Source organism: Dromaius novaehollandiae, chromosome 10, assembly GCF_036370855.1.
Source record: "Dromaius novaehollandiae isolate bDroNov1 chromosome 10, bDroNov1.hap1, whole genome shotgun sequence".
Taxonomy (NCBI): domain Eukaryota; kingdom Metazoa; phylum Chordata; class Aves; order Casuariiformes; family Dromaiidae; genus Dromaius; species Dromaius novaehollandiae.
Window position 1 is genome coordinate 12,458,322 of NC_088107.1, and position 16,857 is coordinate 12,475,178.

Below are 16,857 nucleotides of genomic sequence, written 5' to 3' on the forward strand. Positions count from 1 at the left end.
TTATAATAATCTGTGAATCTGGTATATGGAATAGTAGGAAAACAGTTTGTGTTGACAATGTTGCAAAATTTAGAGATTCTTTGAAGGTGTACGTAAAATGCATTTATACTGGTACTGCAATTTTTCATATAAAACAAATTTTACAAATTACCTAATTTAATCTTTACATTTATATCATATCCAGAAATAATAATTTTTACTTTGTACTGATTGCAGAAGGAATGGCCAAGATTTCTCTTTCTGGATGAGCCTTATTCTTTGGTGGATCAGTTACAGAAAGACTGTTCATTCGATGCTGTATCTAAATATCTGCATGAAAATGTGCCATTGAACATCAACCCTCTCTCAGATTTGGAGAAGAGAATAAATGCGTGCATCACTGAACTGGAGGAACATGCTGAAAAAATATTTTCATTACAACATGGACCAGCATATCTAGAGGAACATCTTACTCCGCTTGAACAGAGTAACAGTGATTTTAGTTTTTTCTAATAGAAAGCATAGTTAGAAAGTGAAAAACAATCCCTTTAATTAAGGCCTACATAACTGGTGATTTCTTTCCACTTCTTGGAAAACAGCTTAGAGTAGTAGCCAAAAAATTTAAGATCGTATATGTAGATTTAGTGTGTAGAGTTTGAGTTTGCTAAATTCTAGAAATTTAAGTAAAATGAAGCACCCATGTTAGAAAACTTCCAGATACTGTGTTAAATTAAAGACATTGTTTCAGATAAGTGATTATAGATTATGCTAAGGCAAGTAGTTCAGGAGGTGCAAGTAAATATTGATGGCAGGTTCAAAGTGTTAAAACAACAATGTAAGAATTCAGAGTTCTGTGTATAATTGTTTGTGATTAGATACTAAATAGCAGTATCAGAACTTCTTTTACAGACAGCCAAGAAGGATAGTACTGCTAAGTGATGGGTTGGGGTGTGCGGGTGACAGGCTGCCTGTGTGCCCTCTGTCAGTACTTCTCTCTGTACCTCAGCTTCCTGTGTGTAAATTTGGAGGATACTTTCCTGCCCTAAGTATCATGCAAGAAACACTAATTTTGCAGTGCTCTTTTAGAAGGGGACAACATTCTCCATCTGTATTAATTCTTGCAAATTTCTGAGACTTAAGATAATACTGCTAATACTGCTCATATTAAGTGGCTGTCAGACATTGCTCTTCTCCTTATCCCGTTTCATGACAAACAAATAGGCCCCCAAGAGATGTAATAGGATGGGGAGTTTTAATTGAATAAGCGAATATACCTGATGTTGGTTGATATGGTCAGTTACTGAGCTCTCTGAACTAGGGTTTGCTTGCTGTGTACTAGTGCTAGGTGATATACCAATATCGCAGTAGTACCGCTATTCTGAATATGTACAATACCAAAATTGCTATGTCATAACAATAGCACAGTAGCACAATATCTGTTGTCAGTCCTGTACGTCGCTATGTGCCAGCCAGCGCTGCTTTAGCTCTACTTGCATTTCCCCCATTCCCTCCTCACAGATGTAGGGCAATGGAGCCAGGAGTGCAGAAGGGCTGGAGGCTGTCTGAATGCCCCACTCGGTGGTGCCCCCCCTTCCCAGGAAACTGCCTGAGCTGAGCTGTCACATCTGGGGTTCAGCGTTTATTTTCAGATGCTGGGAAGAGAGGGAGTAGGAGAATGGGGCTGTGCTACAGGGATGAGTATCAAACTATGAAGGAAGTGGGGCGGAAGGGGATTGAACCCACAGCTGCAGGTTTATCTTGTACACTGGCTTCACTGTGGGGTAAAGTTCCCTAGGGCAGCTCTGCCACATTAACAAGATTAATCAGCTGGAGAGAGAGAGAATTAGTGAGAGGAGAGCGAGAGAGGTTCCTTTCTTCACAGAGAGACTTCAGATTCCACACTGAGCTCTGTTCAGAAGATTTGACTGTTGTGATCCAAACGGGTATCATGCTATTTTTTTTTTTGAGATAGTAATGTTAAAGATCCAAATGCTGTTTACACATCACTATTATTCTTTGAGCTATTATATTTTAGTCAATTCATGTTTAGTCTTTTCCTCAGCTTGTAAGAGTAAAGTGTCAAATTTAGAATTTAAAAAATTCTAATGAACTAAAGTTTTGGTTCTGCCTAGGTCTTAGGCACGTTTGTTTCAAGCCTAAACAAAGTCCAGGCAAATGTCTATGAAGGCATAAGTGCCACAGATTTTGGCGTTATAAAAAAAAAAAAAAAAGATGAGACACACAAAAAGACATAAGTTGTGGGGGGGGTTTATGCCTACCAATCATTTCAGTGATGCAGTAGGACTATATACAGTGTATGAAGTTTTGTGCATGTACACATTTAGACGTAAATCTAGGTATATTAAAAGTCTTTGCCTGATTAGAGCTTTTAATTGATAAAATCACCAAATCATACTTCTAGCTAAATCTTGCTAATTTTTTAAGCCATTGCTGCTGAGGAAACTGGTACAGAAGGAGTTCCAAATCCAAAAAGTGAGGTGGGGAAAGCAAAGGTATGCTACCTATTTTTAACTGTATTTTCAAGTTAGACAGGGGAGACCAGATTTTCAAGTTCTCCTCCTTAAATCCAGAGGTGAGATTATACCTATCTCTGTATGTTTGTGGGGGGGGGAAACCTTGAAATGTATATTTTTTTCTTTTATCTATCCAAAGGTGATTTGTAGTATTATGTCACCTGATGTCTCAATTTTAGACCATTGTTTCTAATCTGAAGTATATTTGCAGTTCATAATTTGAATTACCTTAGCTGAATATCATTAATTTCATTGTGTAAAATATATGTAGCATTAATTTTGTATTATGTATTTAAACATTTTTCAGGTTGCCAAATACACTGTTGACAAGTCAAAGGGTAGAAATGTAGAGGTGAGCCTTATTACTGAAAAAAGTACACAGCATTTGGTCTTATGCATGTACTTTGTTAGTGAGTTGGAAGTCAAATACGTTTGATACCAAACCAAGGGAAAGAAAGGTCTTGAGACTCGCATATTCAAGATTCATTATCAATTTTTCTAAGATTATGTAAATTTGTATGTATTGCATAAGGGAAATTCCCAATACAGTGTAAATATGATCACTGGTTTTATTCACTTGACACATTCTGCTTGAATCTTTGGGGCTAGTGTTTTGGACTTTCCAAGATGTGCCAAATGAGAGACTTGAAGGAGAACAAATATGTCTCTTTGATAGCTTGGAATATCTTGATCCTGGCTTTATCTGAAATATTAATGTGATTACTTACAAAATTAGGTCCCATTAATAACTCATTGAGGAAATATATTAAGTGATGCAAAATGTTTAATATAAGGCCATACCATATTTGTCATTGGGCTTATCAAAGCTCAGTTAAACTTCAGTTAAAAAAATTGGTATGTAAAAATAACAAACCCATTTAAATCCTTCTGAGACATTTCAAGAATTTCAAAACATAGGTTTCAAAGCATGTTTGCCTCTAACACATCAGTGAGACAGGTTGTCCAGAGAGCTTATGCACTCTACATGCTTGAGGTTTTCAAGGCCAGACTGGATAAAGCCTCGAGAACCTGGTCTGATCTTATAGCTGACCCTGCTTTAGGGAGGATGCTGGACTAGAGCCCTTCTGAAGTCCCTTCCAACCCGAATTAGCCCACGATCTGTAATACTGATATCAGTAGGTCAGAAACCAAGTAACAGTGGTGTTATTTATATAGTGCTTTGAACAAAATCAGCTAAGTTTCTTTCGTATATGTTTTCTGTGCTTTTTAAATACAAGCTGAGCCATGACTTGAGTAAAAGATAACAGCATGTTTGTATTATATATGAGTAGATATGAAGTAGAAGAGTAGTTGTTTTCTTTGACAGAGGCCTGGCTTAGCTTCTGTTGGGACACTTCCTATTATGTATTTGAAACATAATTAGCAGAGTAACTGTACAGGAAATACGCTCAGCAAGGAAGTCAAGTGACTTTGGTAACTGTGCTCAAGTTGAAGATCAAAGTCTTCGAACCAAGTAGCATGACATCTTTGCACATATACTCTCTATATGAACAGTTTGACTGCAAGTCAGTAGCTGCCTAGAGCGTCGTATTTTCTGCCTGGAAAGCCAGTCAGCTCATTTCAAACCAGAGCTACTCTGGTAGACTCTTATGGACAATGTAATGTAGAAAGTCACTGTATAGATTTTGTGGGCAATTTGTACATGACTGGGAACTCATGCCCAGTGCTAATAGAACAGAGCAGAGATAGCCAAAGTGGCCAAGCAATGGTTAATGTCATCTTGTATTGAAAAACTAATATAAAGCTTGAAAGAAACAAAAATCCCTGTAAAAAAAAAAACATGGGGTTTTACCCATATTTTATGATAGAAAAGAAATTTTTCAATAAGTAGAAACTCACAGGAAGCAAACTTTAGTGAAGACTGAAATGGCTGATTTTTGTACTTTGACAGACTCTTACTGGGTGTTAAAGGAAAGCAACTGCTAAACAGTATTTTTATAAAATTAGGCCATGAGCAAATGAACACCTCTGATCTAGAATATTTTTTTAAATTTTACTTTAGAAAAAGAATGGTTATGTGTTTGATATAGTGTTTTATCAGTGAAGCAGTTATATAACACAAAGGAAATGTAATAATTAGCTTTAGTTTCTAAATATTTTCTTTTCTTTTTAGAGCTATAACTACCCTGGTTTCAAGGTAAAACAACTTTTAGAATTACCAAGACATTTGGAAGCTCCAAAACTTTGGGACTTAGTTATAAAAGCTCAGCATTTCAAAGTATGTATTCTCTGTTCTAGTTTGCTAAAGAGAAGCGGTGATACAGAGTATTGCAAATATTTTGCTACATTAATCTTAGGTGTTCTGTTTTGCTACATGTTTTAGTATCACTGTTAGCATTTCTTGAAGTTACCAAATTGACAGATCTAGGAGTCATTTATTATTAAAACAGCATTACTGAAGGATTCTTCCCGCTGCCTTGTCCTTATGTCCCAAAATTGACCAATAATTAAAGTACTGAAATAAATAATATTAAGCTAATATTAAAGTTGAAAAGAAATTCAAAAGCAAGGTAAAGCCAGAATTAGAATTTAGAAAATATGATGTTACACATCATTTTTTATTTTTTATTTTTTATTTTTTTTTCTTCCATCACTCTGTACACAGATCTGACAGTGCTCAGGGAATGATTTAAGACTATGCAGTGAGTGAGATAATTGTCTTTAACATCTATGATTTGTTGGAGGAATTGTAAGATTGATAAAGAAGGAATTTGCAGAAAGTACATAAAACTATGCTATTATGCAAATTAATTTTGCAGTAGAAAAACCATCATGACGTTTTTGTATTTGTTTCTTCTGTGGGTGATCATTCATAGCTGGTGGGCTTGAACCTCATGTTTGTGAAAGTGCTTTTGTAGCAGCAGTGTCAGATAGAACCTCACTGCATCTTCATGGAGTATATATCTCCTCATGTCTCTCACCTGAGGGCGTAAAAATTGAAGCCATTCCTTAATTTTTTCATGTGACCAACAGCAGCAAGATGAAGCCCTTATGGTGTCCAGCTGCTTCTGTGTGCACTGTTCATTAATGATAGTTAATAGCTCTTTTTTTGTCAGCCAAGGCAAGATTATCTGATGGTATCATAATTCCTCCAGTATGGTACACCCATCTTTTACAGGACTGACGTGGATACTATTTATAGTAAAGATATGGCTTTTGTACCTGCCCCTGGACTGAATTAGCAGTCTATGACAGAAATTGTAAATGACAATTTAGAGTATAATTGCAACCCTAACCTTTGTATTCTAATTTTTACTGACTTTAGTAAGAATTAGCTATGGCTTTAAATGCTTTAGTTACTTCACCAGCAGACAAACAAGGAGGCATATTCTTTCCCTTGTGAATTCAGTAGGTATATTTTTGAGCTGTATCTCTCCTGTCTTTGTGATCTGCTTCCGGTAGCAATCCCTATTCCTGTGCCTAGTTATTTGCCCCTGAGTAGCCTTCTCTTTGGAAAAGTCAGTTTGCAGCAGAGTCAGAATTCATAGCACCATGGAAGGCTAAGATATAATATGTTAGATTTTATTGTAACTTCCACTTGAAGTGGAAATGTGTAATCTTTTATTAATATTTATGTTGAAAATATAAATGTTCAGTGCAGTAAGTTATAAATTAGATAAATATGCATAGACTGTAAATTAGGTAATAAGGAAAAAAGAAAAGTAATTTATTTTAAGAATAAATTTGAATTCTCACCATACAAATATTTTAGAAATTTAATGCTGTAAGTAGATCATCCCAAATTATTTCTTTATGCTGTTACACTTTATGTGGGAGGATCTGTAGGTCTGCATTGGTACGTAAATATATAAACAAGAAGAACAGATAGAAACAAGATACATATATGTGTGTGTATGTATAAATACACACAAAGATATGTATATATATAATATACAAGATACATACACACACACAAATATATATCTATATTTCTGTATATGTACACACACACAAAATTACAGAAGAACAGATTCCTAATAGGAATGTGAACATAGTTAGCACTAACATAAAACTATCACTAGTCTGTTACTGTTAACATCAGATACTGTGAAAGCCTGATGTTTGATCCGTTTTGCATGTTGGGTTCTTACTGTTAAGCAGTATAAAAATGATTTTTATGACTTCTTACAAATTAACCTATGATTAAATAGTGCTACACAGACTGAATTTCACAATTTATGTGAAAAGTTACCACCAGATAAGACTGAAGAATATTTTAAATGTTATATTGTTTATATGTTATATTTTTCTGAATTAATTTTGACTGTTTCAGATACTTATAAATGATGGAAACTGTTAATTTCTGTTACTTTTTCAAGTCCAGATAATATCAAGCTGACAAAAACAAATTTTGCAGAGTTGGGGGGAGACTCAAGATTCAGATTTTTGAGCAGTCTTAGTATACTCTATGTTTTAATAGTGGCTTTTGACAGCACTTGCTGAAAACGTGTGCATAAGTATAACTTTTTTGAGTGATAATGTTTAAATATAATCAGAATCGTTCTTGTTGAAGTTGTTAGTGCAATATCAATATACGGCAGTAAACACTAGTCCTACAAAATATAAAACATCATAATTTTTTTTGTGTACAACCTAATGTATTTGTGCTCAGAGAACAGCTGTTGACCTTATTACTTGCACTGGATAAAAGGCTGATAAGAATTTGTAATCTGCAGCTAGCCTAATGAAGATGTTTGTAATACACAGCCAGAAGCTGATGTAGCTTTCTGAAATACCACATGCATGTTTTAAAAAATCCTTTAGAGGATTGATTTTAAAATTTTGTTTATTTTTCTTTAATATGTGAAATGTACCCAGGTAAGGATGATGCAAGGACTCTCCAAACCCTCTCAGCACTTCTGTGCATGGTTTTGGCAGAATTTAAATCACTACATGTCAAAGGAAATAAGTGAATCCAGAGTCTGAATTTGCTTTGTTGTTTTAATTATTTATAATATTTGTGCTTTTAGATAGTTGTCATTGTGCTAGGATTTTAATGCAAAGGTATGACTTGTCTTACTAATTTTGTATACTTTCATTTTTGTATGTTGAACTTGAGATGTTTGGACTCTGAGTCCTAGGTTTACTGAAAATTTATAAATCCAGTAAAAACCCGAGAGTTGCAGGTTTCTGAAAAACACAGATCAGTGTCTGTATTTTGAGGACCTGATGCTGAGGTACCCAAAGTAATGGATTCTTTAAAGAACTTGCTTTTTTAAAAACATTTCTCCCACAAGGTTTTTTTATTTTTTTAAATTTTCTGTGCAGTAATTCACCAAGCTGAAAGAAGTTCCTATTTTCTTTTGGATTGTGTTAAAAAAGGAAAAACCTTGTACTTTTTATCTTTGTCTAGTTTTGTTTTATTTTGTGGTTCTAGGGGTTTTTAAATCTCTGCAATCAGGATAAGGAATGTTTGTATTGTTTTTTTTAACAGAAAGATGTTCTTAAAGTTTGGAGAAGTTTGTTTCTCTCAAAATCATCTATTGCAGTGTTTCAGGATTCTTTCTGGTGGTGGTTTCTTCAAAAGTTTAAGGTACAAATGCATTTAAAGCATTTTTAGAGCTTTTATAATCAAAAAAATAAACTGTAGATTCTACAAATACAAACCTGTAAATGTTTTACTGACTAGACTCAACTATATGAAGTGTAGCCCAAAAATTAACTTTTCATATAGCTTCAAACAGCAGTAATTGAACTTACAAAGAGCTAATTTCATTATCAGGTTTATATCATGAAGCTTAAAATAAACCTTTAGTCTAAAATTGACTGTTTATTTTACTTTGCATTTGTGTAATGATGGTAGGATTTATATAAGATATGATTTTGGAATGTTTAGGTTAAGAACATAAAAAGATATATATTTCGTTATCTCAGGTGATCACTATGTTCTCTATTAAGAAGAGAAGAAAAATGTTCATATGGTAGGAGACTGCTTAGGTACACTGGCTTCGATTCAGCATAGCATTTAGATTCCGTCTTAATTGTGGCCTGGTAGACTTACATATGCTTCACATAATGCATGTACTTAAGTGCTATGCTGAATCAGGAACTACTGCAATAAACTAAAGAAAACATCTGTTAATACATTTAAAGAAAAAATATTGCAGAAAGAGGCCAAATTAATTTAAGTATTTGTATTTCAGTGGTGTTCTGTTATGTTGTCAGTGCCTCACATCATGGGATACATGTGCTTTAATAGTGTCATGCATCAATATTTTAGCACACAACTTTTTCTGATTTTACGTTGTTACCTTTATGCTTGTTTTTTTTTTTTCTCTTTGAAGCCTAATCAAGAAGATCAAGACCACTTATTTGACAGAATTGCAGACAGTTTTGTGGCACTTTTTCTTCTTGTTCCAAGGGAGACTAAAGATGCTTTTTTTCAGGTAACCGTACAACAGTACAGTTACTATACAACAGTACAACGGTAAAATTACTTAGCATTTGCTATGATATGTGGCTAGATACTATATTTTAGCTCATAATACTAACATGTCACATAAACCAATTTGCATATAGCCAGATCCGCAGTACTCTGAGTACAAAAGAGAGCTGCAAGTATGTATATGCAAGACAACAATCAGAAATGTTGTTGAGGAAAAGCTAGAAATCATGGGCAATCTGAAGTGAATTTTTTTGTGTCATATAATACGTGAATAATAACATTTCATGATAGTATAAGAAGACAAGCTTTTTCCAAATTTCTTGTTTTTCTTTACATATCATGATTAGTTAAATATAAACAAATATTTATTCTGCATCCTAATTTTAGCCTTAAGTGACTTGTTCAAATCTACAGTTTATTTAAATCAGTATTCTGTAGTTCAGACTTAACTGTGAACTTTGACTTATACAATGGTTAAACAAATTACTGAGATGTACATTTGCTTATAATTGCTATAGTTGCCTAATGTTTCATACAGGTAGTAAAAACTTGTACCATTTTTTAACAGAATGGCTTTGTGATTACAATGTTTTACTTGAATATTTTTCATTAACTTAAAAAAAATTGTAATATGAAAGCTCTTTGTAGCCTTGTTAGATATGGTGGTGTTCTTATTTTGACAGGTATATCCTGATTGTTTATCACAAGTCATTTATGTTGCTTTCTGTGAAGCATTTCCAGAATCCATTAAATGTTTTGATGATGATTTTAAGGATGAATTAGTAGATTTAATTTTTCAGTGGATATCAGGTACTGATAGTTTTTTTTTTTTCCTTTTCACTGAGGCATATTTTGTCCATGCTACCAGATTTGCGTTTCATTGAGAATCTATTGCTTTTTCCCTTAATAAAAATATTTAATAACAGAGTTCAGTATTAGTAATACTATTGTCAAAGTTGACTTTTTGTGTTCAAATAATAATAATGTCATAATTCTGATTCTTGGTATATATAAGTAGGAATAAATAGTTAAAAACAATAGGTGGCAGTCTGGAAAGGAAATAAAGAATGTCAGCTGACTATATAGCATTAGTTCTGTTTCTAATTTTAGAAAAAGTAAAACTGGATCTGACATTTCAAAATGTTTTTGGCAAAAGCATGTCAAAGTGCTTAACCTACTTTAATTGCTCAACTGTGCTATATTTCTGTCTTGACTAACCTATTTAGTATCCTGTTGTCTGAATGCAGCTGGCACTGTGAAAGCATACTGCATTCAGATTATTTATTTGCATAGCAAGATTAGCTGAAGTGGAGCTTCCAGTGCTCAGTAGCGAAGGTGGTGATGTCTTACTGCAAATATGAGAAGTCTTTGAAACTTGCTTGCCTTTCTATCTTTCTAACGCTTTCATATGTTTTAGATCCAGTTTTAGAACTGTTCCTATGTAAGATGATTGAAGTTGCATCAATATTTGTCGGTTGGATTTAAGTCAATATTTTTCCCTCTTAAATAATGTAATTTCAAGGACAAATTTAATTGTGAAAGTCCAAAACCTTTATTCATTCTGCTCTAGAATTACGAATGTAATAACAGCTGTAATGTTAGTCAGTTTTTAGAAGCTTAGTATGTCTCAGAATTTGAATGGATGTGAATTGATAATCTCTTTGGAGCTGCTGACTTTCTGGATGATATTGAAATGTGTGTTATTTTAAAGATTATATAGGCTGTAATCCAGTCCAAGTCATTGCCTTATTGCAGAGTGACTCTGTTCTGGAGTAGCTCTTTCAGCTGTGTAAGTGCTTAACTATTGCAGAATTGGTCAGCAAGGGTATAACAGTACTATAGGATGTAACTTTTATAATTGAACTGGTGAATGCAGAGTTCCTTTTGCTGCTTTCGTCGTGATACTCTATAGGAGAAGTATTCTGGAAGAATCTGTGGTAAGCACATTAATGCAGTTAGGATGGAAGCCTTAAAATTCAAGGCCTAAGTAACACTATAATACAGGGAAAAATAATGAACATAGTGAGGATTTGTATTTTCTGGGTTAAAGTGGAAGACTAGGAGATCTTCTTCCTCATTATTTGTAAGTGGCCTTGAAATTTTTTCTCTATAAAAAATGGTCAGCTTGTATAAACAGTCTTACAAGACTCAAGACTGTACCTGTCCTGGAGTCTTCTGCTGGAAATGGTATTATTACCATTAAATATCCACATGGTTTAACAGTAACAGTTCATGATATATAGCTTGTAGTATCATTTAATATCCATTCCAAAACTTAGATTTAGAGCAGATTTCTATCTTTAGTGCTTATTTATTTAGATTTTATGACAATGTGGAATTCATTATGTTGTGTGTTGAAGCTGATTGACAAATGCAATAGAAATATGATTTTGAAGTGGATACAAAATACAAAAATATTTTTTTACAACCTTTCTCTGTATCGGTCACTGTTTCTTCAGCAGAATTTTCCTTTTAGTTACAGACAAAGAGAAAGTTGTATATAGAAAAAAAATACACTGAAAAATCTAATTTAGAGAAGGTTCGCATACTTCAAAGTCATATGCACCAAATTCCAAATGAGCCTTGCACTTTGAAGAGTTTGATAACCCACAGTCTAGTCTGTAATATGTAACCACTATAAGTAGATAATGGGTTGAATTATCTGAAATTTAGTCAGACTCCCCCCCCCCCCAAAAAAAAAAAAAAAAAAAACCTCCCAGCAAACTAGGAGATCACTGCTATGGCATGGATTCTATATCTGCATGAAACTTATGGTGGGGCAGCTGTGCAAAATTCTACTGGAATGAATATTGAAAACCACTGAGTAAAGTAAATTATGTATCACTGCCAGAATAATTCACAGCCTCAACAGAACATGCAAATGTATTACATTACCAGTATTGGAACAACCGCAAGATAAAGATATTCATTCATGTGCAAAACCAAGCAGCAGCAGAAGAAAGATAGCAAAAAATTGTCCGTGAAGACGCTGGCTTACTTTAAATATGTGAATACTACTGTATAAGTGAATGGTTTTGCTCCTTAGCTAAAGGTTGTGCATGCGTATAACTATATATATATTTGAGACATGAAAGAAATGAATTTTAATTTAATTTGGAAATATTAATTGGGTGATTTTCAAAATTAATATCAACATTCTTCTAAATTTAACTTTTGCTTTTCAGGTCTAAAACCAAAAAAATGTACATGGAGGAAATGGAATCTTAATAGCTTTAAAACAACCATGGTAAATGGTGCTAGTAAAGATGCTACTACTAATATACAAGTTAGCGGATCTGCCAGTTCTGTAGCGGCCTGTAAGTCTTGTAAATATTTTTAAGCACACAATACACATTACTTTATGCATATTGGAATGAAACTTATGGTACATTGCAAAATCTAATTGTCAACAGAAATTGTTAGTATTGTTTCCCTTTATTTTGCAAAGAATCAAAGTTTTACAGTCATTAAAAATGAATTGTGAATTTTGCTTGAGTCTTAACATATATCCTCCCAATTTACTGATATTTGCATTTAATTGAAGCTCTAAACAATATCACTGTAAGGTATTTAAAGAAGCTGCTAATACTAACTTGATACTTGGAGCACATTTTCATTCTTACATGCATTCTAGAGAATACCTTCTACCACTTTGTCTTCTCTATCCTGATGGATCAGATCTCAGACTGTTTTATGATTTGATACTAGCATGCTGTTAAGATCTTATCTTAAGCCTTTTGTGCTGCTGTTGCTTACTGATTCCTTCTAGCTTGCTCCCTTTTTGTATGTGATCTAACTTTTTGTTTCTTCAAGCTAACCAGATTCTTCTTACTGTCTTATTCCCCATATATGAAGATACCATGCTCTTTCTAGCACCTATAGCCATCATTTTATACTACATCTCTTCTCTTGTTCATTATCTTCCTTCTCCCCCAACCATAACCCAACAACTTTTCCCATCCTTGCCTGTCACTTTGTTTCCAATGACCAGATTATTTACATGCTCTTTTTATGATCCATTCACTATCTATTGATGTTGCCAAAATTATTATTGTTCAGAATGTAATCATCTCTGGCAACTGGGATTTATTGTTTATGGAAGTGCAAATGCTATGTTATATTCCATATATAATAACAATATGCTCAATGCTAGCTGAGTGTTTTGTGTAGGCGTGTCCATTTATTTTATCTTTTTGGGTGATGCTTAAGTGCTCTTTTATATGACTTACCACTTAAGGTGTAGTCATTGTAAGCTTATATTTGCTTTTGTCTGGAACAAGACTAGAAGTGTGTCATGTATTAAGCAATGAGATCTTCTAATTGCCTAAGTGCTAGTGTTTCTCTCCTGCTAAGCAGCTGGAGAGCAAAATCTGATGCACATTAAAGGACTGCACAGATATGGGGTTATTACCTTTATTTATACTTTTTGGAATCTCTTCTGAATATTCACAGTGAAGTCCAAGCACTGTGGACACACTGGAAGTTTCCTATGGATAAAAATTTACATACACCTGTGGGAAACTATGTGCCATAGCCAGCCGGCTGCAGATCCACTGATGTTCTGTGATTTCTTGAGAATTGGTGTGTCCTATAGATCCTGACTTTCCTTCCATAGTGTTACGGTCCTGTGTTATCAAAGATGTAGATGGGGAAATGTTAACTTTGTATACCTGAATTTCTGTGTGGATTTTTTTTCCCATGGGCCCATGTGCTTTTTCTGTTTTTAAATAATTTCCCTAGTCTCCAAGGTAGGAAAACATTATTTTTGCTGCAGATTGATTCAGAGGGAAATACCTATGCATCAAACATAGGTGTCATTTAAGTCAGTGAAGTCTGTGATTCTATGATTTTTCCATTTGTTAATGTATAATTGCCTGTATAAAATAGGAAGATTCTTTGCCAGACTTAAAGATAATCTGAGGAATGATTTTAGAAATTCTTTATTAGTGGAATTTACCTGAATGAGGATAAGATATCCTCTGAATGATCTCTCTGTGCAAATTTTCAAGGCTATTCACCCTGCTCTATTGATAATAGCCTTCCCTTGCCTCCCCAGTGTTGTCAATGTCACTCTGGCAAGCTTTATTTTCTCTATGGTTATGTTAAATGTTTTAAAAGAAAAGATAGATAAGCTTCTATCAAAACTAGGCTCTTAATGTCATAAGGAGTTAAGATATGGAGCATGCTGTACTCAGGAAATCATGAGCTAGTGAAATACTGCAGATGTGTCAGAGGAAGGAAGTGTTCTAGCACGTGCCCTGATTCCTGCAAAGCTCACTCTTATAATGTAAATGTAAGAGAACTCCGTGGGTTTTTCCCAGTGAGAGGGGCTATCTGAGCAAAGGGGAGAGTTGCTCTTGAAAGTGAGCTGAAATGGTCTCTACAAATGAGCACTTTCCCAAGCACAGAGCTTTGCAGAATCTATATAGGAATTGGCGACACACATCTGTGGCATAATAAAGTGAACTATCTTACTGGTATTATGTATTGCCTGTTAGCTTTCCATCATTTTCCTTTTTGACTTTACTGCTTCTTTTCAAGTAGCATAGTTAAATAAATGAAGTTGCTTTAAAGTTGACAGTCAGTGTTATTTTCATGAAGTTACAGTCTTGAAAGGAAATTCTTGTTTACAGAATTCTTTTCTCATGCGTTGCGCTGTTTGCAGTACAGTTTTTTTTTAAAATAGAAATGTATCTGTGTTGCTGAAGACAATTGTCAGAGGAACATTTGGGTTTAAAAAATAATATGCTTTTGCAAAACCTAAAACCAATGGAAATGTTTGCATGATTTTTATAAATTCCCATGGTTTTGTTTTTATAGAATCATATTTCCTTTGCCTTTTGGATCTCTGTCATTGTAGTACTTCACTAGTATATGAAAACAAGAGTATGAAATTGAGTAGAAAGCAATTATTTGTGGAGCAGGTTTGGCAAATCACCTCAGGTGTTTATTATAATAAACCCTTATGCCCTGAGTCTGTTTTAACTGCAGTAATTTCTGAAGTCACTGAAGCTATTGGGATCTTGATGTACATCTCCAAGAGAGGATGGAATGACCTGTTTTTTTCCAATGGCAAGATGAAAAGGAAAAGCCTGACTACTTTAGTTCTTTTAATATCCTATTGCTTGCAGGATGCTCACAGTTTTGTTTAATAGTCTCATGTTCTCATTTATGACCAATGAGAAGCTGGTTGCTTGTCCAGGTGTGGGTAGAAAATAAGTGACATTCCCCCTGCTGAACTCTGCCCTATTGTGGTTATTCTGGTAATTTAAAGCTGGTGTGGGCATATGTTTAAGTTTTAGCAGCACATACCAGACTTGTACTTTCTTTTCTTAGGTAGGGAATAGGATGTTAAAAGTGGCTTTCTTGAAGTTATGTAACAAATCTGTAGCAGAACCAGGTTTCAAAGGCTGGTGGATGAACCGTGAAAATTCAGCAATCACTAGCTGATGACTTGCTTCAGGTCCATCATAACTGGTGCTGTCCAAGGTAATATTAAATCATTTTTATGCTGAAGCAACCAGCTGTAAATTGTAATAGTAAATGGAGTCTGTCCTGAATTCTGACTAAAATTATAGCACGTAACCTTATTGTAAAAAAAAAAGATTTCCAGTATGAATAAAAATAATACTGAATTAGTTAAAAGAATAAAATATGAAGTTGAGATTCTTTTAAATAAGCTTAGGACAATGGAACATGTATGGTTGGGGTTCTTTCCTCAGGGTAGACAGATCTAAACTAGAAGTGGGGACTGTTGTACTTTATGAAAACAGAAATATTTAAATTAAGACCGTCGACATTAGGATCTATGTGAATTGTTCAGTCAACATCACACTATAGATCTGTCGGTCTACTGTAATTGCATTCAGTCAAGTGTTGGCATGTTATCAGAAAATACAGATGCAAACCAATGAAGACTGGTCTGTAGAACGAGTTGTTTTCCGTGTTTATGTTGCAAAGCTAGCAAAAGAATATTTTGGTTTTGGTCGTACAAAATTCTATGTGACACAAATCATCCAGGTGACACAAATGCTGCCTAATTTCACTGACTCCATTAGCTATAGAAAGAGCTTAGTCTGCAGAGAACTGCACCCTTAAAAATGACCAGTCTATCTTGTCAAAGATAGGACAGTTGTTGATATATGTAAAGTGAAATTGTAACCAGTTTCACAAAGGTATCTGGCTGCTAAGTAAGGCAAATAACTAGTAGTTGAGCACACTAGGTACTTCCTATTGAAATCAGTATGACTTTGGCAACCTACTTACCTGAACACCTTCAAGTTTTCATGAGGTACCAAAATCCATGTTTAGGTACCTGGTATCTCTGAAAATCTATACTTCATTTAACAATGCTCAGTGTTCACATCTTCAACCATCCTCACTAAAACACTGTTTTAGAAGTGACTATAAAAGTAAGGATTATTATTTGCTATTGGACTTTAGTCTCAAAACACTGTAACCTTTATGTGTCAAGTATATGCATAGTTGTTCAAAATCCTGTGCTTTTCTGGTTTATCATTGAAGGAAAATATTTGATTCTCATCAGGAAACAATTTCCTCTGACCTGAGTTCTCTTTTTTCCTCTGTATTAAGAATCAGTCTTTTCAAGTGCCAGACCTCTAAGTAAAAGAGTTTTCTTAATGAAACAAACCAATTGTGGTAAGGTAGGATCTGCCTTCCAAGCAGAATTGAGAAAAATCTCCCTTTTTAGGTCTGGAATGTAAGCAGTTATAGAATTTTGGTGTCTGGAACACTAGAGATTTACAAGCTAGCATTCCTCAGCCAGGTATTGTGAAGTTATTTACAGAGCTGAAGTCTGAACACATAGTATTTCTAATACTATATGGTATTTTTGTTTGCAAATTTTTAATGTTATACTGTACAGTGGCATTTTATGTAAGACTATCAATTTAAGCCTATGCTTTTTTTCAGAAATTT

At 34.2% G+C, this 16,857-nt stretch overlaps 1 protein-coding gene across 1 annotated transcript in view; it reads left to right on the forward strand.

Moving 5' to 3' along the window:
• The window catches only part of FAM227B (family with sequence similarity 227 member B), a 93,755-nt gene that overhangs the window by 2,256 nt on the left and 74,642 nt on the right, over nt 1-16,857 (forward strand). The window contains exons 3-10 of the mRNA XM_064517329.1: nt 217-466; nt 2,425-2,492; nt 2,821-2,865; nt 4,648-4,752; nt 7,969-8,067; nt 8,819-8,920; nt 9,603-9,729; nt 12,105-12,236. Of these exons, the coding sequence (XP_064373399.1) occupies nt 217-466; nt 2,425-2,492; nt 2,821-2,865; nt 4,648-4,752; nt 7,969-8,067; nt 8,819-8,920; nt 9,603-9,729; nt 12,105-12,236 (928 nt within the window). The remainder of the gene's footprint in view (nt 1-216; nt 467-2,424; nt 2,493-2,820; nt 2,866-4,647; nt 4,753-7,968; nt 8,068-8,818; nt 8,921-9,602; nt 9,730-12,104; nt 12,237-16,857) is intronic.